General features: G+C 41.0%; 1 protein-coding gene across 1 annotated transcript; it reads left to right on the top strand.

The window, feature by feature from the left end:
* Window positions 1–47: 47 nt before the first annotated feature.
* Window positions 48–27,986, top strand: LOC139168425 (pancreatic lipase-related protein 2-like). Its single transcript, XM_070754006.1, has 13 exons — window positions 48–50; window positions 200–248; window positions 3,611–3,765; window positions 4,985–5,110; window positions 5,538–5,672; window positions 7,752–7,881; window positions 12,389–12,502; window positions 12,585–12,686; window positions 14,257–14,375; window positions 15,948–16,077; window positions 19,531–19,642; window positions 26,197–26,364; window positions 27,923–27,986. The coding sequence occupies exons 1-13, from the start codon at window positions 48–50 to the stop codon at window positions 27,984–27,986; spliced, it is 1,407 nt and encodes a 468-aa protein (XP_070610107.1).

Genomic DNA, 27,986 nt, shown 5'->3' with positions numbered 1-27,986 from the left:
AAGATTTTTTAAATGGTTTTGATTATATTTCACTAAAATCAACGAGAATGGCTCACAGAACTCATTTGAATGTGATACAAGGTTAGATAACACTGAGATTAAATTGTTGAAGCAAATGTTTGAAGAAAATGAATTCAATTGGAATGAAGTGCTAATGAGCTTTAGCAAGACTTAATCTATTTATTCAAATTTATTATAGAGTAATCTAATTTGGATTGTTGCCTACTTCCTACTTGGCACAGCAGAAGGTAATGCAATTTACCATGTATTATATTTTGCCTCAGAACCATTCTGTGTTTAGTTTAACAATGAAATGGATAATAATATTATTTGTTTTTCACATTTTATATTGATTAGCATAAATGAATTTCATTAATTAATATACCAATTTTTTGTCAGCTATATCAGCAAGTAAATACAGCTACTCAACCTAATGATGTTACATGTATTTTGTCGGGTTTTAATATATGTGCAATTCCATCATGATGTCATGTGTTCATTATTGGATATGTGTATTTGGATAGTGTCTACAAGAATGGTGGACCTTTTCAATTTTTTGAGACTCTTTTCTTCACTTATGCTTGCTTAAAATGTTGTCTTTTCCCAACCATTATAGTAAGGATTATGGTAATTTCATGAACAGCAAATAAATATTGATAGAACTATGACAACTCCATTGAATTTTAAACCTTTTCAAGGTTTCTCTTAGAAAGATAATTTTTCTCTTAACTAGCTGTCTACCCCTTAAAATTTTATTATAAGATATATCATGTATGATAAAATCTAATTATCTTATAAATGTCATAAATTGCTCCCCTTCTTCAAGTTTGTGGACTATGTAGAGTGAGACATGAATATTTATTTTATTTTTTATTTTATTTATTTGTTTTGTCAAGTACATAATGCAGGAATGTGAAGAAATAATCATATTAATACTGTATACATGAATAAAAGATTAGAAGAATATTAGAGATAATAATATTCATATACATTATGATAGTAAGACAGAAAGAGTTATATATATATATATATATATATATATATATATATATATATATATATACAGTATATAATCTACGAAAACACACACACACACACATATATATATATATGTGTGTCACATTTTTTTTGCTGAATTTGAAAATTAAGGGAGACTAGGATAGATCTATTTCGGCCTTATTTTGGCCTCATCAGCTAGCCATACCCTCACTGGGACCTGCAACCTTTGCCTTGTAAGGCAGAGAATTAACCTCTAGGCTATAGTATCCAATCCTTTCAGCTCTGCACCTGGGATGGGTTACATATTTGTGTGTCGAATCACCCTGGTGTATAGATATATTGTATTGCATATATTGTATTGTATATAATATATATATTATAGTAGATCAGACTCTATGGAGATTCTCAGTCATCTAGGATGGTCATGGTTGTCCCAAAGGTGTTTTTTCAAAAGGCAACTGCACTTTCTTTCATTGTGCTAAAGGCATTTCACTTCTCATCCAAGAAGCCTCTTCAGTTTTGAACGTATTATTTATTTGTTTGTTTGTTTGTTTATTAGATTTGTATTTTATAGTTGGATGAGAGGCGAAACATCTTCAAGCAAAACCAAAGAAAGCTCAGTTGCCTTTTGAAAAAGCATTTTGGGGACACCTGGATTAGAACCAAATTTTAGAGGAGTAACATGAAGTGATAAAGTGGTGGATTGCTCCCAGTTTGGCATGATTCTGTGAACTGGCAGCAATGGCGATGGGAGGCTCTGCCCACCCACCTTCTGTACATGCTGAAATGTGAACTGGTAGCAATGGCTTTTAGAGCCAACTACTGTATAGGTAATCCTCATATAGCAACTGCAATTGCTTTCAGTGACTGGGTCATTAAGTGACATCATCACTAAAATGAAAATCACTTTGCTTATGCTATTACTTCAGTTTTCCTTTGCTTTGCAGTGTCAGAATGATACAACCCCAAAGAGCTGGGTGAGCCCCAATTGACAAGACAATTTCTGGAACTCAACTCACAAGGAACCTGGGTAAAAGGGCAATGTTTTAGTGTTTTCACCCCAGAGCCAGGATAATTAGCAATATCTGAATTTATATTCATTTTAGCAGAAGAGATTACAAGCTAGTAAGCAGACATAGAACGGGTGTGCAAGTGCCAGCAGACACAGAAAGAAGTGTGCAAGTGTGAAACTCTGGAGAAGGTGCAGAAAAGAGCAACCAAAATGATCAGGGGTCTAGAAACCAAGACTTAAGAAGAGAGACTACAGGAAATGGGCATGGGTAGCCTAGAGAAAAGGAGGGCCAGAGCGGACATGATAGCAGTCTACAGGTATACGAGGGATTGCCACAGAGAGGAGGGGATCACTTTATTCTCCAGGGCACCGGAGGGCCAGACGAGGAACAACGGCTGGAAGCTGACCAAGGAGAGATTCAACCTGGAAATAAGGAAGAACTTCCCGACGGTCAGAACGATCAACCAGTGGAACAACCTACCAGCGGACGTTGTGAACTCCAATACTCTGGACATTTTTAAGAGGAAATTGGACTGCCATTTGGCTAGGATGCTATAGGGTTCCTGCTTAGGCAGGGGGTTGGACTTGATGACCCGCATGGTCCCTTCCAACTCTAACAATAAATAAATAAATAAATAAATAAAAGTGTCAGCTGTTTCCTACTTAGGAATGAGCAAAAATCTTCAGTGTAAAACTGAATAGGGTACTGCCATTTTCCAGCAACAAGGCCACCTGGCCAGATGAATCTAATCAGATAATGAAGGTTATGAATCTAATCAGATAATGAAGGTTAAGCTTGTTAACTCACAGTTAGCACTTTTTAGGGGTGTTGCTGTACTGCAGATAAAAGCAATTCAGGAAGAGATAGCTTGTTTAAGCAACCTCTCTGCCCTGGGGGATGAGGAAAGGAGGAAAAAACAGATAAGGACAATGCAATACTTTCCTACAGGTATTTGTTGTTTACCAACTCCCTCACTGAACAATTATTCCAACTTACGACAGAATAATAAAGAAAGCTTTTCAGCCCTTGCATTTATGACCATTGCAATATCCCCTAATCATATGATTACCATTCAGACCTTTCACAAGCAATGTGCTTTTATGACTATTGCACAGCTCCAGGGTGAAGTGATTATCATTTATGTGTTCATAACTGATGTAGCAACGATAAGCACATTTGTTAGAGAAGGCAGGGTTAAAATCATAAGCCATGGCAATGTGATGCTTCACTTACTGACTGGTGTTTCTCTTAACAACTGAAAGGAAAGTGACATCATATGCCATTACAGTCCATGGTATTTTGCTTAATGTACTTAGTGACAGTCCCAGTTGTGGTTGCTAAGCAAGGATTACTATGAATATGTGACACAGACACACTGCAAAGTTCATAAATTATACATCCATTACCATTGTAATGGAAATGGTCATTGTTACCATTACTTGGTTCAATTTATCTGAAATGTAATATTTTAGGGAAGGCTGCTATGTACATTTAAAATAGTTAAGATGAGCTGTCTTAAAATTATTTATATGTCTAAAATGAATGCATTTTGGAAAAACATGAATGACTTTTCAGATTTTGCTTTGTATACCTTCTAGCCAATGAAGTCTGTTATGAAACAATAGGCTGCTTTTCTGATAAACCCCCTTGGTCAGGAATACCTGGGAGACAGCTGTTTGGTTTGCCAGAATCTCCAGAAAAGATGAACATCTCTTTCTCACTTTTCACAAAAGCAACTGGAAATATCTCGCAAGTATGATTATTATTATTAATTGGATTATAATTTAGTTACTTACTTTGCAAATATATATTATTCCCTTTCATATAATCCAGAAACAGGTGGATTTATTTTTTAGACTGTAATTAGGTGGATAAAATGTACACTGAATAAAGTATTTTTTTAAATGTTAGTTGTAGATCAATACAATTATAGTTATTAGGCCTGTCTGAATTAGTATTATTTAATGCACCGAGTTACCTAAAATACCAAAACTGGCTAAAAATATTTGCAACTGAGAATAAGAAAAAAGCTAACTTTTTAACAGATTGGCTGCAAAGTCTGATTACTTATGATCTGACCACTGAGGCAAATCATAGTTTTTGTTGTTTTCTTGCCATCTGAATGACAGCAATGGAATAATAGACTTGTTCAATGTGTTAGTCAGAGAAACTGTGAAGTTAATTAGTAAGTTATTAATTGGAAGAAGTCAGAAACATCTGCTTGTAATAGAGTATGGTTCCAGCTACAGTAAATGTAGCTAAAAGATATATAGTATGTTCAGTAATGGGCAGCCAAAATTTTTACTGCCACACTGTGAGTGTGGCTTATTTTGTGGATGTGGCTTGATGGTCATGTGACTGGGTAGGAGTGGCTTGCCCACCATGTGACCAGGTGGGAGTGGCTTGAACTATCATCATTGTTCAAGTGAATTGTTAAGTCCTCGACTTACAACCTCACCGTGTTGCTCTCTGCGGTGACAATTTGCTTCGTGTTTCCCGCTCTCTCCTTCCTGGGTCGCTCCCTGCCTCAGACTGGGTAGCTAATGGGTGCTGATCAGATGTTGAAAAAAGAGGGGGGAGGAAATGGGCCCCCTGGAACTCCTGCCGATGCTAGTCTCCCTGCTGCTTTCCAAGGAGGAAGAGGAGGATGGAAGGGGGGGATAGTCAGCTGGAGCTGGGCACACAGCTTCATTTCTGCTGGTGGAACTGTGTTCCACCCCATCCTGTCTGCTGCCCATCCTTGAGTTTGTTGCTTCAGACTTTAAGAAACAGCTTTTAGCAATTGCCAAGACTTGGAAATGAATGTGGCAAGACCATTGAGCCCGCTCATATACATTTATTTCTCATTAAAAAATATAGAAACTAATAAAGTCTAGCTTATGAAATATTAGGTCCAAGATAATATATTATATTCTTTGGTTTGAAAAAGAATTTGTTATATCATTATATATTATCTTTAAATTCCCCTGCAGAAAATAATGTACAATGAAATGTCAAGTCTCCAAAATTCTAAGTTCTCCCCATTGAAGAAAACCCGCTTTGTTATCCATGGATATACAAGCACTGGAAAATATGGCTGGGTTGTGGAACTGTGTTTGGTATGAGATTTCCTTATTCTGGGAGAAAAGAGGGTAAAATTTTAGTCTCTTTTGCTTAACAAATATATGGTTTAAGTCACGGGTTGGCAGTCTAGACTCCATTAGCAGATTGATGTTATTGAAACAACCCTCCAATGTTTGCTATAAAATAATCATTTTTATTTATAATAATGCCTTTAGATCATTTGCTGGGTTTGGTTCTTTTTTTTTCCTTTGTGAAACTAAAGTGTTCTTATTTTAGCTACTCATAAAACACTATGGTGTTTATTGTATGTACTGATGTATAGTAAATTGGTAGATGAGCCAGGACTGTGTGGCTTGGGGCTGAACGTAAGAGCTCAGTGACCAGGTATTTTTTAAAGGATCTATTTTGTTGACATTAATCATCCAAATGTAATTTTTTTTATACATCACTTTGATGCTATAGCTTCTGGTGACTGTTGAAGACATTAACTGTTTTGCTGTTGACTGGGAAGATGGAGCTAAATGCACCTATTTCATTGCTGGCAGCAATATTCGTGTTCTTGGAGCAGTGGTAGCTAAATTTATCATTACTATGATGGTGAGATTTTAAGTTAAATATATTGCAAAACATCAAAGGCCCTGATACTATCTGCAGAAATGACATCCTATCAATCTATTTACCAACATATCTGTATCAATTGTACAAAATAAATTTAAAACCATTTTGTATATTAAAATAGTAATATTTAGATTATGCCCTAAACCAGGAGTGTCCAGCCTTGGCAACTTTAAGACCTATGGACTTCAACTCCCAGAATTCCACAAATCTTAAAATTTCCAAAGTTGAACAACACTAGACTTTTTTTCAGAGTCCCATATGAACTTAATATGTTCAAATCTAGAGTAAAATTAATGCTAATTTTTTAGTGTTTCCCCACAATTTTACACAGTGAAACTTTCTGCATTAATACACTCTTCTTTAAAAATTTGGAAATATTTAATCACTGAATATTTTCAAGAATATTTATACAAAAATAATAAACCAACAATATTAGTACACTCCAAACCAAAATCCCAGTTTCGGCTGAAATTGGAAGCAAATCAATCAAGCATATCCTGGAGGAAATATGTAGCTTATTAAACTGGTTTGAGTTTTTAAAAAGTTGTTTTTAAATACAAATTCAAACTGTTAAAATGTAAACTCACCAGATTTAACTGTGATTGAAAAGGGAAAAATGAATGGATAATTTATATTATAATACCAGTGGATAGCAAAATAGAAGACAAAGCAATAGAGAAGATAATGAAGTATGAAGATATGAACATCAAATTTAAAAGTTTATTGCATAAACCATTTATGATGGTTCCTGTAGCTATTGGCATACTCAGTGCCATACTAAAAAAAATCTTAGATGGCATAAATCTGTGCATTGATAAAATTTCCATCTGTCAATTTCAAAGGATCACATGGCTTAGATCAGTGCATATACTGCACTGATACATTATGTCATCCTAAATTCTTGGGAAGAATTTAATGCTCTTGAGGGCCAATACAGCAAAAGAAATGGCAGATATGATTTCACACTTATTGTTTACCTAAAGATAATGTTTTTGTTCTAATAATACAGTGCACAGATAATTAGGAATATGATAAAAATAACCAACAATTACTAAATAAAATTTGAGATTCTATAATATCAATAGCTGTATTAAAATATTTGTTACAGGAGCCTCTTCAATTAATGACAATACGAACAAATTATTATCCATGTTCAATCATAGCATTTCTATGCGTTTTGAAGCCTTATGGGCGAGCCTAATAAAAATAGTATTTCTTCCCAAGAAACATTATTTCACACAAAGTAAAAAGGGCACTGTATTCTTCTGAAATATTTATATAATTTGTTATCTATCCTAAACATTGTAAGCAAACACTTGAGCACCTATTTTTTTATTTGATTTGATTTGATTTGTATGCCACCCCTCTCCGTAGACTCGGGGCAGCTCACAACACAATAAAACAGTTCATAACAAATCTAATAATTTACAATTTAAAATATTTTTAAAACCCCATTATTAAGCAGACATACATACAAACCAACATACCATACATATGCAAGGAGGATAGGGGCAGTTCTAATCTCTGGGGGGAGCTGGTTCCAGAGAGTCGGGGCCACCAAAGAGAAGGCTCTTCCCCTGGGGTCCGCCAAACGACACTGTTTAGTTGACGGGACCCAGGGAAGGCCCACTCTGTGGGACCTAATCGGTCGCTGGGATTCATGCAGCAGAAGGCGGTCTCGGAGATATTCTGGTCCGATGCCATGAAGGGCTTTACTTTTACTTTTATAGAAACACAATATTAGAAAGTCCCATTGAATTTGTTTCTAGATCTTATAAATTATTTAATTTTTGAGTACTATATTGCAATTTCATACAATTTTAATACTCTAGATGAAAACATTTGGCCAGAATATTCAATTTAAACCATGGGTCAAAGTCTGTCTGGTGGTTTGTTTGTACTTTGAAACTGAGTAGCTGTGGTAAATGTAATCAACATCATTATGAGTCCTAAACGTAGGTCACTATTATAACAATACAGGAAAATTCTGCTTCATCTACAAATTGTAAGAATGCTATTTTACTTTGCTAATCATTCTCCCCTTTCTTGAATTACTAGAAAATCTATCGGTATTGTCCTTCCAACAACCACCTCATTGGCCATAGTCTCGGTGCTCATACTGCTGGAGAGGTAGGAAGACGACTTCAATATGTTGGCAAAAAATCTCCTGGAATTGGAAGAATAAGTGGTATGCTATCCAAAGTTATCACATATTGCAATCTTGATTGGCAGAGTGGTTAGAATACAGTATTGCAGGCTAATCCTGCTGACTGCCAACAATTTGATTCTCACTAACTCAAGTTTAACTCAACCTTCCATCTTTCCAAGATCAGTAAAATGAGAACCGAGATTGTTGGGAGCAATATTCTGACTCTGTAAACCAATTAGAGAGAGTTGTAAAGCACTCTGAAGTAGTATATAAGTCTAAGTGCTGTTCTGCCGGACTCTCTGGTAGACTCCTCCCAAAAATTCACAGGTACAAATTTCAGACACACACACGTTTGAAAATTCAAAACAATGTTCTTTATAATGAAAAGTCACTTAAAGTAAGCCCTCTTTTGGTATAGCAAAGAGCACTTTCTCCAAACAAACTGGTAATTTGTACAAGTCCCTTATCAGTTCTATGATACTTAGCTTGCAGCTGTGAAGCAATTCACAGTCCTTCTTCTTTCACAAAGTGAAACACACTTTGCTCTGGTTTAGTTTCAAAGCGGGGAAAAATCAGCACACAAAAGGTCAAAGTCAGTAAAGCAGTCACGAAACACAATGATCAGATAATCCTCCACAATGGCCAAACCCACAGGCTGCTATTTATAGCAGCCTCACTAATTACCACAGCCCCACCCAACCACAGGTGGCCTCATTTTCTTTGATAATAATCTCTCAGTTGTTGTTGCCTATGCATCGCTCTCCGCATGCGTGGCTGTATCATTAACTCTTGTTCTGAATCCAAGGAGGAGCTAGATAATTGATCTCCTTCTGAGCTGTCTGCCACACTCTCCTCCTCCCTGTCACTCATGTCTTCTTGGTCAGAGGAGCCTTCATCAGCAGATTCCACCGGGGGCAAAACAGGCCTGCAGCATGTGGATGTCTCCCCCACATCCACAGTCCTTGGGGCAGGAGCTGGGCCAGAGCTAACCACAACACGTGCTAATGCTATTTATTTCTTTTTTTATCTCCCAGTTTCAGCCAGGTTGGAGACTATTCCTCTTTTTTGCCCATTCCTATTAAGGATGGAGCCAGCTCAAGAGATTAACAATATCTGTTTCTAATTTTCACTGAACAAATCAATTAGAAGACTAAGAAACAGGTGTAATATTTTGTTCTGCTGACATAAAAAGCTGCTAGCCATACAAGAATATTGAGTTTGCCCTGGCAACATACATATATCTTGTTATGCTATTACATCATCCTCTCTCTCTATCACTCTCCTTGCCTTTCTGTTGTTTTTGTACTGGACATTCTGTACTGGCATTGTTTTAACTTTGTTTTAATATCTGAGAAAGCTGCAATGAACTACAGTTGCATCTGATTTTTCTTTTTCCTATATGGCTTTTTTAAGAAGAAAAGGGTAGATCATGCTGAATCCTAGATACAAAATTTAGATGCCCTCCATGTTGAAAGATGATAGTCAATTGGATTGAGATAGGCAACTATACAAATCGAATAACAGTCTCCTGTACAAGATCTTATTGGTAATCTGAACATTCCCAACAAATTTCAATACCTTTATGATCCTTTACAGACAAGAAAAGAAATTATGTCAATATGCAATTGTTAAAGCTGGTATGCAGATGTAACTTGCAAATCTTAAGGAGCAAAGACCAAAGTTTTATATATCCCTTTACTTACCATCAAGATAAATCAAGTAGTACTTTGTATTACATATGTTTCTCTTAATAGTAATGCATCCAATAAGCAGGTGGAGGAGCTCACAGCTCCAATGGCCTTGTCTACTTCATAAGGCATCAAACTCACCTCATACAACTGGACTAAGACTTGCCCCAGTCATCTCAGTCAATCCTGCCTAGTTGGAATCCAGGTCTATCCGAATCTGAGTGATTTTATCTGTGAAAAACTGATTAATCTCCTCAGCTCTATCCTGTAAGGGCTCCTCTGTCCTGTCCCCCCGTATCAAGGAGGGAGCGGGTTACACTAAACAGGGCGGCTGGGTGAGATTCAGGTGGAAAGATGTGAAGATTTAGATTTAGATCTAGATTTACTGGACCTCCAATGTGGCTCCAGATGTCTCTTCTGGCATTTCATCCCATGGAGCTCCTTGGTGAACCAAGGAGCCTTCCTGGGTCTACTGACATAAAGAAGTCGCAAAGGTCCAATCTGGTCTAGAGCCCCCATTGAGGCCTTTACAGGGACTCTGCTGGATTATGTATTTTCTCAGAATTCCAGGTTCATGTAAGAAAAAATAATGACCACAAACAATTATTAATTTCTGTGGGTGTCAGATTGCAGACCCCACACCACAATTGATAGATGAGTTTCAACAGTACAGAAATATATAATGGGTCAGATTGGATATGATGGATTTAACTGAATACAGGAAATCTGATAAAGTCCTGACTCTGGCAAACACAATAAAGTTTATTAAAACCTAAATGAAAGACTAGAAAAATTTTAGCATAAAAGGGCCTACCTAGAAGGTTCCAGGTAAAAGGCCCTCGTTGGTTTGGTTCAGAATACGGCTCCTTGAGAAAAATATGCATACTGCATGGAACATGCATCAAATAATAATAATAATAATAATAATAATAATAATAATAATAATGATGATGTTGCATGCTAGCATTCAGACAAGCGTACAAAGAGACCACTGAATTCAAGAAGCCTCATTACTTGTCCTCTCTTTGAATAAATTTAGAGTCAGCAGCTAAAAATTCAAATCCAGCCTTTTTCTGGCACTCAGTTGCAAGACTATTATGGGAAGGTAGTTCTCCATGGACACCCTTATACCTGCTTTCATGTGGAAGGAGTATTATAGTCAATTATTCACTCATGCCTTCATGTAAGCACATGATCCCTAATAGTTAAAAATAGCGCCAACAAAGGAGACAGACAAGGCTGTAGGACTTGTTTTCACAGAAACAGGCTCACACATTTTAAGAGTAGTTCTTCAAGTGCTACAGCCAGGAATGAACTACTACCCGGATGGGGTGGATCACAGTATGGTAGCAAAAATGTAGCTCCACCCCAGAGCACCCACTTTGCACTGAAAGATGTTGAAAGAAAATGCAGGGTGTCCTGCATAAGCCATGTCCACAGTGTGGTAGTAAAAAGTTTGGTAGCCCTTCACTGGCTACAGCCAGTATTGAGCTGCCCCGAGTACATCTTGGATCGCCGATCCAATAGCAGAAACGGTGATGCATGCACATCTGCAAATCCCTGCTGTGTGTCTGCATGTCACTGCACACCCTTGTGCGAGAGTTTGCTTCCATGTATGCGCAGAAGCAAAGAAATCAACAAAAATCACCAAAATACCATGCAAGAAAACTTGCACACCTGAGATTCCGGCGATTTTGGGGCTTTCTTTGTTTCTGTGCATGCACGAAAGCAAAATCTCATGCAGGGGTGTGGCAGGAACACACAGATGCGCACGCATTTCCATTTCCACTACTGGATTTTGCGTGGAGGTGCGTGTGCCTGCCGCTGCCCATGCCTGCCTCCAGGACCAATCTGGTAGGAAAAGGTAGGTGCAGCCCTTCACTGGCTACAGCCTATGCCAATACCAGAAGGCAACTTATCAACCATATTCTCCAATGTCAATCATAAAGGTATATACTGGTAATGACAAAATTGTCCCAATGACCACATATAATGCGGAACTGCAGGGATTATATAAATTACTGGAACAGATAAAATCTACATTACTTTTCTGTAATGTATGTTGGTGTTGGATATGTCAGTTTAGCAGTAAGGGCAGAGTTGGGTATACAAAGCCATTTAGTAATTAAAGTATTTACTTACTGTCTGAAGATCCTAACCATGGACCCAGATAGACTGCCCAAACTGTACTTTGAAGAGCAACTACACAGCAAGCCAAACCACTCCATTTTCCAATGTTATTCTTCAATATGAATTCTCTATCCAGTTTCTAATCCAATCAGATCTAAAGGTCGAGGAAGCTTTGAAACAAAAAAATTATTGATGTAGTTGCCCAAGATCATGCAGTACTTAAAAGTGTCAAATCTCTGAAGGACTGGCTCATCATAAATCAACCTACCAACAAGAAGAAAGGTTTAACAACTTAAATACGCCTCAACATCTTGACTAAACAATAAAGTATATCATATTTACTTAATAAATAAATTGCAGTCAACCTGGCCTACCAATACTGGGTCCTGGCAGCTATGATTTCAAAGTTCAGTACTATAGTTCTATGTACTTCTACCTGATTATACCAACTGAAGCAAATCCTATTTACACATGGAAAAGTTGATAGATTTATCATTGCCATATGAAAAATATCAACATGTTTTTGTAATTACACACCTCGTTTCTTATGCTAAATAGGATTAATCAAAATATATTGCAATGAAATGGAGTGTAATTTTATAAAATCATTATTACTAGTCTGTGGTAGGACTGTTGATGTGCATTTTCAATCCAAAAGGAATATGCATGCATTCACACATATATATTTTAATTCTTTGTGGGGTTATTCCCCCCTCCCCTCTACTTAGGTTTAGACCCAGCAGCCATTGGTTTTGAAGGATTCCCTGAGATGGTCCGGCTGGATCCTTCTGATGCTGTATTTGTGGATGTCATACACAGCAATGGTGCCCATTTTCCTTTAGGTAAATGGTGAGATACAACTGAATTTTGTGATAGAAGCAATAACAGTGATTAATCATGTAATACATTTTGAATTTATTACAGGTCTTGGGATGTTTAATGCCACTGGTGATATGGACTTTTATCCCAATGGTGGAAAGCGTATGGTTGGATGTAATGATGCAAAACAGGATCAGGAACATGAAGGTAAGGTAACCCTATCTTCATTTTCCTAAAAGTAACCCTATCGCCAACTTTTAACATTCATAAGCCTAAGTATAACTGCCAAAAAAACTCTAATCCAGTCTAAGTCTCTTAAGATTGGGTACATGAATTGTTCTGTTTCCTGCCCATCAGGATTGGGTTGCAGGAGTTTTTTTCCCCCCAGAAGTAGTGACACACCAGTATGAGTACTTAAGGCTTTATTCCAAAATAAATGAGGAAATAATAACATAATGTTCAGAACTACTAAAGGTATGAAAGAAGAAAAGAAAAAAGATTGTATACTCCTTGTGCTAATAAGGGAACTCCAAAATGATAACAGAGAGCAAATCCCTTTCAAACAAGTGGCTATACAGCATCGTTTCAATGAAATCTACTGGGGGTTTTGGACAAATTAATATGGGTTCAAACAATCATTAATCAGTATCTTTATCTGATTTAGTTCAACAAGGACAAAGAGGAAAGATTTCCCTTAACTTGTTCTTGAAATGTTTTGCCTACTCTTGCCAACGATGAGGCCATTCTAAGGTTAAGTAATATTTATTTATACTAGGCAATTTATTGAAAGGATGAGAAAGATCATTTCCCTCTACATGGTATTTCATACCAAGGACAGAAACAAACAAATGTTTAATTCTATAATACTGTACATATTCAACCATTAAATAAAAGTATCACATTCTATGCACCATGTACCAAAGGGAAAGAGGTGCACAGCATTATCCAATTCCTCCCTATCAATCTTGCAGAAAAACTACGATATTCACACCTAAGAGGGTAGGCCTCACTGGCAATGAGCAAGAGAATTTATTTGAAAAATAATGAAAACAAAACAAAATAATGGACACAAATGCCCAGCAAACTGGGACAAATATCATTTGAAACAATAATCTTTTAAAAATTAGCAATGTTTTTATGCAATGAGCCTGTACTCTTTAAAAATTCAGGAGATGAAATGAAATCATCCATGGAGACGTAGATGTGTTATATGTGATATCTAGATGTGATATCTATCACATCAATTTCATTTCATTTTCCACTGAAAATCAAATTGCTATTATTTCACAGTTTGATGTCATTTTGGCTTGACAATCTTGAGAGGTTCTGGTGATCCAACAAAGAGAGTGAAAGGACCACATTTAGCCTATTATGCAGAATATATATTTTACTAAACAAGTTATCTTAGACTTTTATCTGGCTCCCAACCAATGGTTAGCATGATATTCCATTATAATTTCTTCTCCCACTAATTAATTCATGCTCACAATAATGTACTCTTTTAATTTATATCCCCTCTCTTCTCCATGAACTTCAGGTGCTGTACACGTAAGTCCTTTTATTACTTTTATCATCACAATAACAGCCCTGTGAAATAGGGTGGCCTGAAAGATAGTAAATGAGAAGGAGCTTAGCATTTTAATAGTAAAACAAGTTACTTGCAGCAAGCAAAGCAGAACAAAATGACATTGTGCTTAACTTTATCATCTGTTTTCATCCTGAATGGAATCAGGCTTCCATTATATTGCAGCAATGATAGAGTTATTTCTTTTGCTAGAGATTCGTTCGGTTGGAAATTGCCATCATTCACGAAGTCATGAATACTACAAATACAGCATTCTCTACCCTAGTGGGTTCCTGGCCTATCCCTGCAAATCATACAAATCTTTTCAAGAGGTAAGTGTGCTATTCTGCCCTGGTTCAATCCAATTAGCTTCTTTAAATAGGTTCATTCAAAATATAAGCATGGTACTGTATGCTGGAATTCATTTGTATTGAAGTTCAATATAGCTAAAGAACAAATCGACATTTTTAAGGAAAAACAAATCCATAACCTCTAAGCTTTTGTTTTGGCATCAGGACTTAACTATGTGACATGCCACAAAGTGTTCGATGTGTCCACACAATATATTTTCATCAAGTAACCACCAATTCCAGGTTTGAATAGGAAATTTCTCTCAATGAATTATTTTTCTCCTCTATACCATCTTATTGCAACTGCTGCTTCTTCTACTCACTTTCAGAAAGCTCGACTGAGTAAGTATGCTTGCTGCAAATGTAATAGGCCACAGAGAATCCAGTGGGCAACAGTAGATATCCTATCAAAAGTGGTTATTGACAGGTGTCATCACCCCTTTCCCATATCTAGGATCTTGTATAAATCTATCTCCACAAACCTCCTTCCTGTCACCCCTCATTTTAAAAATTAAATCTTCATTTTAACCTTTCCCTGTTAATTAATTAATTAATTTTATTTATTTATTAGATTTGTATGCCGCCCCTCTCCGAAGACTCGGGGCGGCTAACAACAGTATAAAAAGACAATGAAACAAATCTAATATTAAAAATAATCTAAAAAACCCCAATTTAAAGAACTACTCATACATACAAGCATACCATGTATAAATTCTATAAGCCTAGGGGGAAGGGAAATTTCAATTCCCCCATGCCTGATGACAGAGGTGGGTTTTAAGGAGCTTGCGAAAGGCAAGGAGGGTGGGGGCAACTCTGATATCTGGGGGAGCTGGTTCCAGAGGGCCGGGGCCACCACAGAGAAGGCTCTTCTCCTGGGTCCTGCCAAACGACATTGCTTAGTCGACGGGACCTGGAGAAGGCCAACTCTGTGGGACCTAACCGGTCACTGGGATTCGTGCGGCAGAAGGCGGTCCCGGAGATATGGTAAGGGGAGGGAGGCATTAGTAATAATGAATAAATCAAAACAACCAAGGCAACCAATACCACTGATATGCACACACTCCTTGACTTACAACTGTTCATTTAGTGATCTTAAAAACTACAACACTGAAAAAATGACTTCTGATCATATATCACACAACCGTTGAGACATCTCCACGGCCACATGATCAAAATTCAGACACTTGACAGTTGACTCATACTTATGACGGTTGCAATGTCTTGGGGTCATGTACTCTCCTTCTGACAAACAGAGTCAATGGGGACTCACTTAACAACCATGTTATTAATTTAATAACTGCAGTGATTCACTTAACAACTGTGGTAAGAAAGGTCATAAAATGGGGGAAAACTCGCTTAACATCTATCTCACTAGCAGAAGAAATTTTGGATCATAATGAGGACTACCTGTAATCACCTCTACTATTTGCAGTTTGAGGTGCTAAGCCAGGATAGCAGTGCATTCTTGAACGTACAATAAAGGTTATAGTGGAACCATAACAGTGAAAAGGCTTGGAAAAAGCCATTGGAACCAATCTATTTATTTTATCCTAGGGAAATTGTTTTCCATGTCCCAGAGAAGGCTGCCCAGCAATGGGCCACTATGCTGATCAATCCCATGATAAACTGAAGAAAAGAAATCAAAACTACTATCTAAACACAGGATATAAGGAACCCTTCACCAGTGAGTACATAAAGTATGTGTGTAATACTCATGTAGCCAGTGAATCTGCAAAGAAACCTACTAATTTAGGATTGATTATGGCTGTCAGTAACAGAGTCACATTTCTGAAATTTAAAGCTGTATAAAGGGAGCTACAAATTTCCACTTGTTATGTGTAGCACTAAAGTGAATTATCATGCACATTCATACTGACAGTGCAAGAAATTGTCATGCTTTCTTACCTGGATGCCTTCATGGAGATTTCACTTCTGTGTTTGAGGTTGTAAGTAATATATAATAAAGTTCACAGTCAATCTCTTCTGACAAATCTGGAAATTTTAACTGCTATAAATGATTAACTATCAAGTTAGATCAATCACTTATCCTAGCTGGTTATATATACAAATGTACATACATATATTGTAGGAGGCAGTTCTACTCTCTAAGACAGAATGTTAAAATTTATTTTCCAAAAAAAAAAAATCCTATTAGAATTTCAAGAGTAAGCAATTAATGTTTTTATATACAGGATGAGGAAAACATGTTTAAGGAGAGTCCCAAAAGTGCTTTTTCAAAAGGCAACTGGACTTTGTTTTTTTATTTGAAGATGTTTTGCTTCTTATCCAAGAAGCTTCTTCAGTTATGACTGAAATCAGTCAGAACTAAAGAAGTCAGTCAGAACTGAAGAAGCTTCTTGGATGATAAGAATAAGATCTTCCAAGGAAAAACAAAGCCAGTTGCCTTTTGAAAAAGCACTTGTGGGATAACCATGACCTGGATGACTGAGAATCTCCATGGACATGTTTAAGGAGAGTCTCTCTCTCTCTCTCTCTCTCTCTCTCTCTCTCTCTCACACACACACACACACACACACACACACATACACACACTTGTCTATATGAGATTCTTATGTTCGTATGTTCCAATGAGAAATACCTTCTCATTGGAATGTTCTGCCTAGTGTCCTTTGTTAAAACCCCCTCTGATGCCATGTTGCATCCTTTATAATACTTCACTTTCTCCCTAGAGGTGGAACTAGCCCCCAAGGATGGGAAGACAACAACCTACAGCCAATCAGGACTGAGTCTGAAATCTATAAATTTGATCCCAGTACCTTGATTCTCCCTCTTTGGCTCAGTCCTTCGCCTTAGGACCCATGCATTTTGCTATCATCTTTGCAGGCTTGCGTGTTCCTGTCAGTTACCAGTTTCTACGTTTCCTATATGTTCGCCTGTCATTGTGAGATCCCTTTCTGCCTCCCCTTTGACAGTTGCTATACCTGGGTTGAGGCTGGCAAAGGGCTTCAGCCCAGCCTGGAGCCATGTCTTCAGCCAATGAAAAGCTGTCATTTAACTATCCTGGCTGTCAAGGATGCAGCGCTGCTCCATCCGCTCTTACCTGAGCCAGGAGCTTGCCTGTCAGATCACTCGTTTCACTTGCAGGGAGAGAGACCCATACAGATTGGTTCCTGTGATCCCGACATGCCACAGAAGCCTCACAGTTGAGCAGCCACCTACATCTCTCTCTGGTTGGAGCCTAGGTCTCAAAAGCCAGCACGGCATACAGAGATTGGTAAAGCGAGCAGAAACATCATCAACAGACCACTGCCTGATATTCGAGCTGTTCCCAGCTGCTGCTGCAAGCCACGAAGCATGAGGAGAAGTGATCAAGATGAGCCCAACCTTTGCACACTATCCAAGTGCTCCCCCATTGCCGATGAATTCTGCACTTTCACTTGGGCATTCGGAATCATGCCGACAGCTCCCGGTTGCCATTTTAAACAACCAGACATTTGACATATCAATCAGCTGTGGCCATTTTGAATAATTAACTCCTGGTGGCCATTTTGAATTGAATATCTGCCAGTGGCCATTTGAGTGCTCAAATGAGGTGGAGACTTCAAGGGGACAGCATCATGGCCAATAAGAGCCTCAAGGCAAATAAGGCCAAAGCTAAATTGGCCAAGCCTTCTGGGACAGATAGGGCAGATCTAACCCCCCCCCCACAACCCCGCCCCCCAACTTCATACCTAGGGACAGATTTTTTATCAGGGCCATTCATCAGCAAACTCTGACAGGCCCAAATCAGCCAAGGTCACTTTGTTAGTGGGGGGGTACAAGGACATTGCCACCAATTCTTCCCTTGCCAAGGCCAAGAACAATCATACCAGTCAACAGGGTTCCAAGCCAATGACTGGACTAGACCAGGGGGCAGACAACCATAGAGCCACATCTGCCAGGGCTTATGATACCATGTCTCTGAACAACCTGGATTTAAGAGTGGGGAACAATGATGTTTGTGAGGTGTCCTGTCCATCCAATGTGGCAGTCCCCAACCAGGTCAGGCCACCCCATTGTCCACAGGCCAGGCATTTGACTCCCCCGAGATCCAGGACAGAATCAATGAGGCAATAAAAAGGGGAATAGAGGTGGGCATCAGGGCTCTTGCAGGGTTCTCCACCAGACCTCCAATAAAGCAAGCCTATTCCCAGACATGTTACTAAGGAGGCACTGATTATGTCCTGAAGCAGGGGGCCTCTTCTACTCTCCTCAGGGCTCGCATGAGGACCTCTCTGATCTGGAGAAGGGCCAGCTGGAGGACACCACACCTGAGGAAGGCCACCTGGACCTAGAGTTTTCTGCTGATGAGGACATGGGTCCTGACCCACTGGTCTCCTTTGGCTTGTTCTAGCCGGGTCTTTTTATAGGTCCCTCCTTTGCAACCTGTCCTCTCTGTTGGTTGATCTTACAAAGGACAGTGTGCAGGTGGAGCCTCTATTTGAAGCAGCTGCCTTGTGGGCACAGATCGTTCCAGCTCCCAGCTCCCAGTTCACCTCAGATGCAACATTACAAGCAGTAAGGTTCTCTGCCAGGGAGAAAAAAAACACACTTCCGGTTTGCCTGTTGTATGTTTCTTGCACTCTGGGGCATCAGGAAGCTTCCCTGAACCCTATGAAGTGCAAAAAAGAGCACAATGACAAACTGGAAGTGTGCATTTCTGAACTTCCAGTTTGTCCGTTGGGGGATATATTTTTTTTTGCCTCTGGGGCTTCAGGGAAGCTTCCCTGAAGCATCCGGAGGACAAAACGGCCGTTCTCAAGGCCAAAAAACAGCTGGGCAGTGCGTGCATGCACACTGGAGCTAAAACATGAAAAAGTCTCACATGCTCTTCAATATGGCTCCATGTGCCACCTGTGGTATACATACCATAGGTTCACTATCATGGCTCTAGGTCTAGAATAATCTGCCAGATGGGATATACAGATAATGGGCTGGAGAAATTAAAGCCCTGTAAATATTATTTATTAAAATGTCTATAAGATTATTTAATGATTATTTAATCAATTTTTCTTTCCTAGTTCTTATTTTAATCTCATTAACTAATATGAATACCCTTGCCTAAATATGTTTCATACCTAGCTGTTTGGTATTTATCTAACTGCTGCATTTACACCACATGTGTCATATTACCTAGGTTGGCGATATAATGTATCTGTCAAATTGAATGGAATGAAAAATGTGAGAGGAGAAATAAATATAGTTTTCCACAATAAAAATGGAAATATGAAAGAATATCCGATTATGAGGTATATTTCATGCTTTCTTGCTGTTACAGATTTTCAGTTTTGATAATTTTAGCAATAATTATATCAATAATTCAACTGAGAGTTTTTAATATTTATTACATGTAGAATGCTCCCAAAGACTTCTATACATCCTAATTCAAAGATTAGGTCTGCTTTATGAAATAACAAATTAAAAAGACAATAATATACTCTATAAATTACCTAAAAAATGTAAAAGTGGGAAGTGAAGTAGTTAGGAATGATGTTCTTTTTTCAACAATAAAATAATGTAATTTGTAAATTCTGTTTTAGTACCTGATGAAATGGGCTATAGAATCAGACAATGGGAATGAATAGCTTTTAGGGTGAACTATGACTTTTTATAAGTAAATATAACTACAAAAAATCATTTAAGCTATTATATCTTTAGTAGATCATTTTATAAACATGTGTTGTATGTTGCCAAGGAATTATGGAGCAACTGTCCACATGAAGTCAGAGACACCGACACAAACTTGTAATTTTACATAAATAAATATTTTTACATTTTTATTTATAGTAGACAAGATAGTTAGGAACACAGGAACATCATGAGGTAAATCAAACCACATACAAAACACATACAGAAGAAAAAGGCAGGGGGGGGGATAAAATTCCCCTTTATACCCACAGCAACCAATCAGAGCGTAGATTACCTCAGGTATGAGCCAGCACTCTCCAATCAATCAACTACAACTGTGTATTCTCCATTGCATCTGGAAGGAGAGTCCAATATGGGTTATTCTCAATCCTATTGGTCGAGACTGAGTTTAAAATTAACATATTATTAGGCACCGCCCCTTGCCTGCCCCCAGTGAGCTCAGTTTTAAAAACTCAGTCCATGTAACGATACGTATGAGTTAGCTAGTAATAAAGAAAATTATTTTAAATTGTTTTGAATTTGTTTAATCTGTTTCTCTTCTTGTTTTTCACTGTCTTGCAGATGCTGCAGAAGACCATGAGGGGTTTCTGCCCTCCGTGGGTAGCATCCCCCATCGAAATTTCCCCAGGAGACCTCTTCCCTCATAGAGGGTACCGTCCCACAGAGGGGTATCAGCCCGGGGTCACTGGCCTCCGTGGCCAAACTCGGCTGGGAGCCAAAGGTGGGGGGGTCCGCCCCCCCCACTGGGAGGCTCAGGGATTTGGAATCCCCCAAAGTCGGATCCGCTCCTAGCGGCATGAAGGGCAGCGGGACTGCTTTCTTCTCCCCCATATGTTCTGCGGCCGGCGGCGAGCCGCGGGGGAAGAAGCTGCGGCGTCAGGAAGCCTCCCATATGGGAAAAGCCGCAGCCGTGTCAGCAGGGAGACGGCGGGGAAGCCCCCCATATGATCGGCGGCTGGCTACGAGCCGCCGAGAGCCGCCACAGCGGCTTCACGCTGGGGCGAAGTGTCCTCTTCAGGGTTTACCCTCGGAAACTTGGCGAAGGCTAGGAAGCCGAAAATGCGCCAAGTCGTTGGTTATTTATATACATATGGTTGGCGGCCACCTTTTCTTAGGAGGCTTGACATTAGCCGCCATGGCAAGCCGTTAGGCACTGCGCCCGCCATTTTTGGCGGTTGGTGGGAAGGGCTCCCCTTCCCCCCCCATCGTTAGCGCCATGAAGAAAAGGCGCGAAAAGGGGGGATTGATATGATGGGGCGACGCATGCGCAGTCATCGACAGCCACGGGAGCCATTTTGTGTGTATTCCGAGCTTTGCAAAAGACTGTGCTGAGTGTTTCTTCTCACTGTTCCTTGGTTAAAATTGATTCTCGACCGTGAGTAGAATGGATTCAACTGTCGGGGGTGAGCAAGCTGCTCCTTCTACCCCAGTTGCCAAGCCCAAGGATAAGGGGAGGACAAAGCCCAAGTCTTCACAAGGCTCCTCTTCCTCAGCCCTCAAAGAGGCGGAGAGGAGAATCCAGGCCCTGGAACAAAAGCTTGAGGCAGTCCTGTGTGCAACCCCCCCAATCCAAACGGGGCCAGGCCCGGACCATCCTGCTGGGCCAATGGTTCCAGGGACTCCTGGGGACACAAGAAGGGTTTGGTCACCAGACCACCACGTGCTTCCTTCGTTGCCTACTCCCAGAAGTAGACCAGGCTCAGCAACCCAGGAGAGGCCTGTGTGGGGTATTTCCCCTCAACCCAAGGTAGTTCCCTCAGCTACTTTCACCCCTACAGCTGCTGGACTCAGGGCTCAGCCAGAGGCCTGGCAAGATATGTCACCAGCCCTTCAGGACTTAATTACTAATGCCTACTCACAAGGCATAGCAGTTGGGGTGCAACAGGGCACACAACAACCAAGGCAAACCACACACCGGGATCTTTGGTCTGCACCGCCCCTTTCAGGTCTGGAGTCCACAACAGAAGAGCCTGTGGTTATGGAGGACAGCGACAAGGAGTATGACCTGTCTGATGATGAGACTCCTCCAGAACAACCAGTAACTGCAGGCCTCTTCAAACAATCTTCGTTTAGGACACTGCTGCATAAGGCTAAGCAGGCAATGGAGCTGAAGGACCCTGCACAGCCTTCACAAACTGTGACACCTAGATCCACCGCTGTGTTGAAGGAACCCAAGCCTGAAACAGACCATGTCCCGGCATCAGAAATTTTTATCCAAAGCATAAAAAGACCATGGCAATACCCGGCGGCTGCCCAGGGTCCATCGGTGGTAGAAAGGAAATTCTACACTTTTGACGACGAGGTAGAGGCTTTGCTTCAGTTCCCTCCTATAGATTCCCCAGTGGTTACACTGGTTTCCAATGCTCTGGTTCCGGCTGAGATGGGAGACAATTTAAAACCTGAGGACAAGAAGGCCGAAGTCCTTCTGCGGAAGTCACACATGATGTCCAGCTGGGGGTTTCGCGCAGCGGCGGCTGCGTCTTTCTTTAATCGAGCCTCCATAGTTTGGATTGAGGATATGCTATCCCGCCTGGGACCAGAGGAAGGGAGACTACGGCAGGATCTTAGTAAGTTGTTGGCGGCTGCGGAGTTTTCAGCTGATGCCACCTTACATGCCGCCAAATTCTCAGGAAGAGGGATGTCAGCCACCCTGGCATCACGAAGGCTACTGTGGTTGCGCAGCTGGCAAGCAGACACTAAGTCGAAGTGGCGCCTGGCCTCTTCGCCTTTCCAGGGCTCTCAACTTTTTGGAGACATTTTGGAAAAAGTCCTCATAGAGGACAAGGACAAACGGAAAATACTCCCGAGATCCAAAAGGGGACAAGATCGTCGCCAGAACCCCTACAACCGGCGTCAGTCCTTTCGCTGGGACACTTCGCGGTCAAACCAATCATTTAGGCCCTTTTCTCAAGGCAATTTTTCCCAAAATGCCTACAGGGGCGACCGAGCACCCTTTCAAGACCGCACAAGGGGATATCAACAAACTAGACGCCCGTTTCGAGGTTCCAGCCAGAGGGGTTTTAAACGCCCCAAATGACTTTATCATGACGCAGCCAGTAGGAGGGAAACTCCACCTGTACAGTACCTCCTGGCGTGCCACATCCTCAGACAAATGGGCACTATCTACAGTAACACAGGGACTGCGGTTGGAGTTCGTTCAGCCCCCACCCAGCCGTTTCCTGCATTGCCCAAGATCCCGGAACCCTATCAAACGGAAGGAGCTACTCCAAGAAGTAAGTCACCTCCTGGAGATCCAGGCCATAGAGCCCGTGCCGAAACACGCAGAGGGCACGGGGTTTTACTCTATGGTGTTCATAGTCCCCACGGCATCGGGCGGCTGTCGCTTAATTCTGAATCTGAAACAATTAAATCAATACATTCTTTACCGGAGATTCAGGATGCACACCCTGCATATTATCCGAGCGGCAGTGCACCCTCTGGACTTCCTTACCTCCTTAGACCTGAAGGAGGCTTATCTGCACGTGCCGATATTTCCACCACATCGCAGGTATCTACGATTCTGTGTGGAGGGGACACATTATCAGTACAGGGCCATGCCATTCGGCCTATCATCGGCCCCTCACACCTTCATGAAGTTGCTGGATGTGCTCACAGCGAATCTGCGTGCGCGGTCCGTCCGCCTGATGGCTTACTTGGATGATATAATCATTTTGTCCAAGTCCCAGGCAGGGGCGCACCGAGACCTCCACCTTAAAATGAAGGTTCTGGAAGAACACGGCTTTACAATCAATATTCCCAAGAGCCAATTGATCCCCTCTACAAGGCTGCTACATCTGGGGTCAGTAATAGACACAACTACGAGCATCGTGTCACTTTCACCAGACAGGCTGGACAATATCTTGGCCTTGATAGCTTCCATCCAGAGACAACCGAAGGTCTCCCTAGCCCTATTGTCCAAGGTGCTGGGGACCATGGTCTCGTGTATAGGGATTGTGCCGTGGGCCAGGCATCACATTCGCCCATTACAAGGATTTCTGCTGCCGGTCCAGAAGGCAAAACTAAGTCAGTCAAACCAGCAAATCAGGCTCCCACAGAGGGTCAAGACCTCTTTGGCCTGGTGGACTTCACCAGCCCTGTTCCAGGGTTGTTCCTTCCAGACTCACAATCAAGTAGTCATGACTACAGACGCCAGTTTGTCGGGTTGGGGCGCACACATCGGCCTCCAGGTGGCGTAAGGACTTTGGACCAAGGAGGACCTCAGCCCTGTGAACATCAACCTCCTAGAGCTCAGGTCTGTGTTCTTAGCGCTCCAACACTTTGTGACTTTGGTTCAAAGGAAACATGTGTTAGTCCTGACGGACAACGTGGCAACAAAAGCTTACCTCAACCATCAGGGAGGCACGAGGTCACCTCGCCTCATGAGAGAGACCATGGCCCTCTTCAACTGGGCCGAGAACAATTTGGCTTCTCTATCTGTGGAGCACATAGCAGGCGTCAACAATGTCCAGGCCGATTGGCTAAGCCAAACCACCTTAGACCCCACGGAGTGGAGACTGGATCCGCAGTTGTTCCACAGGATCACACTACGATTCGGGACACCGCTGGTGGACTTGTTCGCCTCTCACACCAATACACAGCTCCCCAGGTTCTATTCTCGGTTCCACTCACCCACAGCGGAGAAAGTCGACGCTCTGAGGTCAAGCTGGCCACGCGGCCTTTTATACGCCTTCCCTCCGACGAATTTGATTCAGAGAGTGATAGACAAAATTCTGCTGGAGGAAGCAGAAGTGTTACTTGTTATTCGGCTACCAGAATACCGGTCTTTGGCAATTCACCCTTGGATTCGGGACTTTCTCAGAGGTGCTACGAACAAGCACCCTCCGCCACTGCATAGGTTTCCATCGTGGGACTTATCTCTGGTGTTGAAGGCTCTGACTGGTCCCCCCTTTGAGCCTTTGAGATCCATCCAGCTCAAATTCCTTTCCATCAAGACGGCCTTCTTAGTGGCTGTCACATCAGCCAGACGTGTATCGGATTTGTCTGCGTTGTCCATCAGACCAGACCTTTGTATCTTTTATGCGGACCGGGTGGTCTTACGTTTGGACCCGACCTTTCTTCCTAAGGTCAACTCGTTATTCCACAGGAAACAAGAACTTATCTTGCCGGACTTTTGCTCGCACGGAAGCCACCCTACAGAAATTAGGTGGCACAAACTTGATGTTAGATGAGCGGTTAAAATCTACATTAGAAGAACCGAGTTCTTTAGGAAATCTGAGTCATTGTTTATTTCATTTGCAGAACCAAAAATGGGCCTGGGCGTCTCTCCCAGTTCAATCAGTCGATGGATCCGGGACTGCATAGGGGAGGCGTATAAGGCTAGAGCTCAGAGTCCGCCTCAAGGGGTGACGGCGCATTCTACCCGCAGTGCAGCAACATCAGCAGCTTGGAGAACTCAAGCCTCGATCAAGGACATATGCCGGGCTGCGACGTGGACGACACCTTCTACATTCACTAGACATTATAGACTGGATGTCTATGCTTCCGCTGACACATCTTTTGGGAGAAGGGTATTACAGAGAGTGTGTTCCTCTCCAGCTGCCCTGACTTAACAATCTCCCTCCCATTTAAATTGGAACTTGGGTATATCCCATATTGGACTCTCCTTCCAGATGCAATGGAGAAGAACCGTTGTACCTACCTGAACGGTCTTCTCAGTGCACTGGAAGGAGAGTCCAAACCCGCCCAGCATTGGATTGTTTCAGGGAAGCTGGTTTCGGTTGTTATGGTTAATGATATATATATAGATATAAATTGGTTCAATAAAATTGTGCTGAATTATACTACCTTTCGTTTTTAAAACTGAGCTCACTGGGGGCAGGCAAGGGGCGGTGCCTAATAATATGTTAATTTTAAACTCAGTCTCGACCAATAGGATTGAGAATAACCCATATTGGACTCTCCTTCCAGTGCACTGAGAAGACCGTTCAGGTAGGTACAACGGTTCTTCTGGCCCATTGTACAGTTTACTGTTCCAGCTACTAAATTAAATATCCTAACCCTCAGCCAATCTGAATGACCTGCATGAGATAAATTATGAACAATATTAATATCACAGAATAATAAACTATGAAGTTGTTAAAAAAAACCCACCCTGTCCTCATGCTCTGTAATTTCTTCAATCATATTTTTACAGGGGCAGCCTCAACCAAGAACAAATCTATTCAAAGCTCACAGATGTTGAAATTAATCCAGAAAATGTTTCAAAAATTGAGTTTGTTTGGCACAAGAAATTCTTTACTGTCTTTTGGGCAAAACTAGGAGCAGAAAAAGTAAATCTTACCCGTGGACAGGATGGGCGCAAGTAAGTATAGCCATCCTCTTACTTAATTTTCATGATTTATATCAACCGGGGCGGGAGGGGAATTGTAGACCCCCTCGGAGAGGGTCCGCAACTTGGGCATCCTCCTCAATCCACAGCTAACATTAGAGCACCATCTTTCAGCTGTGGCGAGGAGGGCCTTTGCACAGGTCCACCTGGTTCACCAGTTGCGACCCTATTTGGACAGGGAGTCATTACTCACAGTCGCTCATGCCTCATCACCTCGAGGTTTGACTACTGCAACGTTCTCTACATGGGGCTACCTTTGAAGAGTGTTTAAAAACTTCACATTGTGCAGAATGCGGCTGCGAGAGCTATTGTGGGGCTCCCTAGATTTGCCCGTGTTTTGTCAACACTCCGCGGCCTGCACTGGCTGCCGATTGGTTTCTGGTCACAATTCAAAGTGTTAGTAATGACCTATAAAGCCCTTCATAGCATCGGACCAGAATACCTACCGGACCTCCTTCTGCCGCATGAATCCCAGCAGCCGATTAAGTCCCACAGAGTTGGCCTTCTCCGGGTCCCGTTGACTAAACAATCTTGTCTGGTGGGCCCCAGGGGAAGAGCCTTCTCTGTGGTGGCCCCAGCCCTCTGGAATCAACTCCCCCCGGAGATTAGAACCGCCCCACCCTCCTTGCCTTTCGTAAATTATTGAAGACCCACCTATGTTGCCAGGCGTGGGGTAACTGAGACACCCCTGGGCTCATATAGTTTATGTACAGTTTGATTGTGTTGCATGGTTTTAATGATGGGTTTTAGATGTATTTTAAATATTGGATTTGTCACATTGTTATAATTGTTGTGTGCTGCTCCGAGTCTTCAGAGAAGGGTGGCATACAAATCTAATAAATTATTATTATTATCATTATTATTAACATTCATTTAATAGTTCAGGAACAAAAATATTTTTATCTGAGCAAAGATGGGACTTGAGCAAGGATGGGATTTGAACATAATGAAATACACTGATTGTGGTTGGAGGGAACTATTGGTCTGCTGTTCTGAAATGCTAGAGTGAATACATAAGCATGAACTACATGCCTCTTGCTACATATGCAGATAGACTTATTTTTACTTTATTGTTAGTTCAAGATAGGTTATTGTGATTATAAAAATATTGATCAATTGATAACTAAGCAGTAAAAATTAGAAGCAACATCTCTGAAACAATGCAAAATAAGAACAACCTGTATGTTGTAGAGATTTCCAGTTCAGAATACACTTCCAATAATTTCTCCTTTGTTATCTCCTAAAATATTTCTGGAGTTATGAATGCGGAAGAAGGCTCAGAAAGTCCAGTATGAAGGTTAAGAGAACTAAATTTCCTTCTGATAGAATATCCTAGACCTTCTATCATAAGAACACCCTGATTATTTTATAATGTGCACTCTTGTATTATAAATATTTCTTTTGTCCAGTCAAAAATCGAAATCTTTACCCTTTGTATAAAGTCAAAATGATGGATAAAGGGAGGGGAGAAAGAAGTTAACAAATGTAGGATTTATATAAGTTTTTTTTCTTTTTCTTCCCCTTCTTCCAGGACTTCTCTTTGTGGCAATGGAACAGTAAAATATGAAGTTCCTCAAATGCTGACACCTTGTTGA

Source organism: Erythrolamprus reginae, chromosome 5 (genome assembly GCF_031021105.1).
Source record: "Erythrolamprus reginae isolate rEryReg1 chromosome 5, rEryReg1.hap1, whole genome shotgun sequence".
NCBI classification, from domain to species: domain Eukaryota; kingdom Metazoa; phylum Chordata; class Lepidosauria; order Squamata; family Dipsadidae; genus Erythrolamprus; species Erythrolamprus reginae.
Note: the sequence above shows the minus strand (reverse complement) of the source record. Positions and strands in the feature narration are given on the sequence as shown.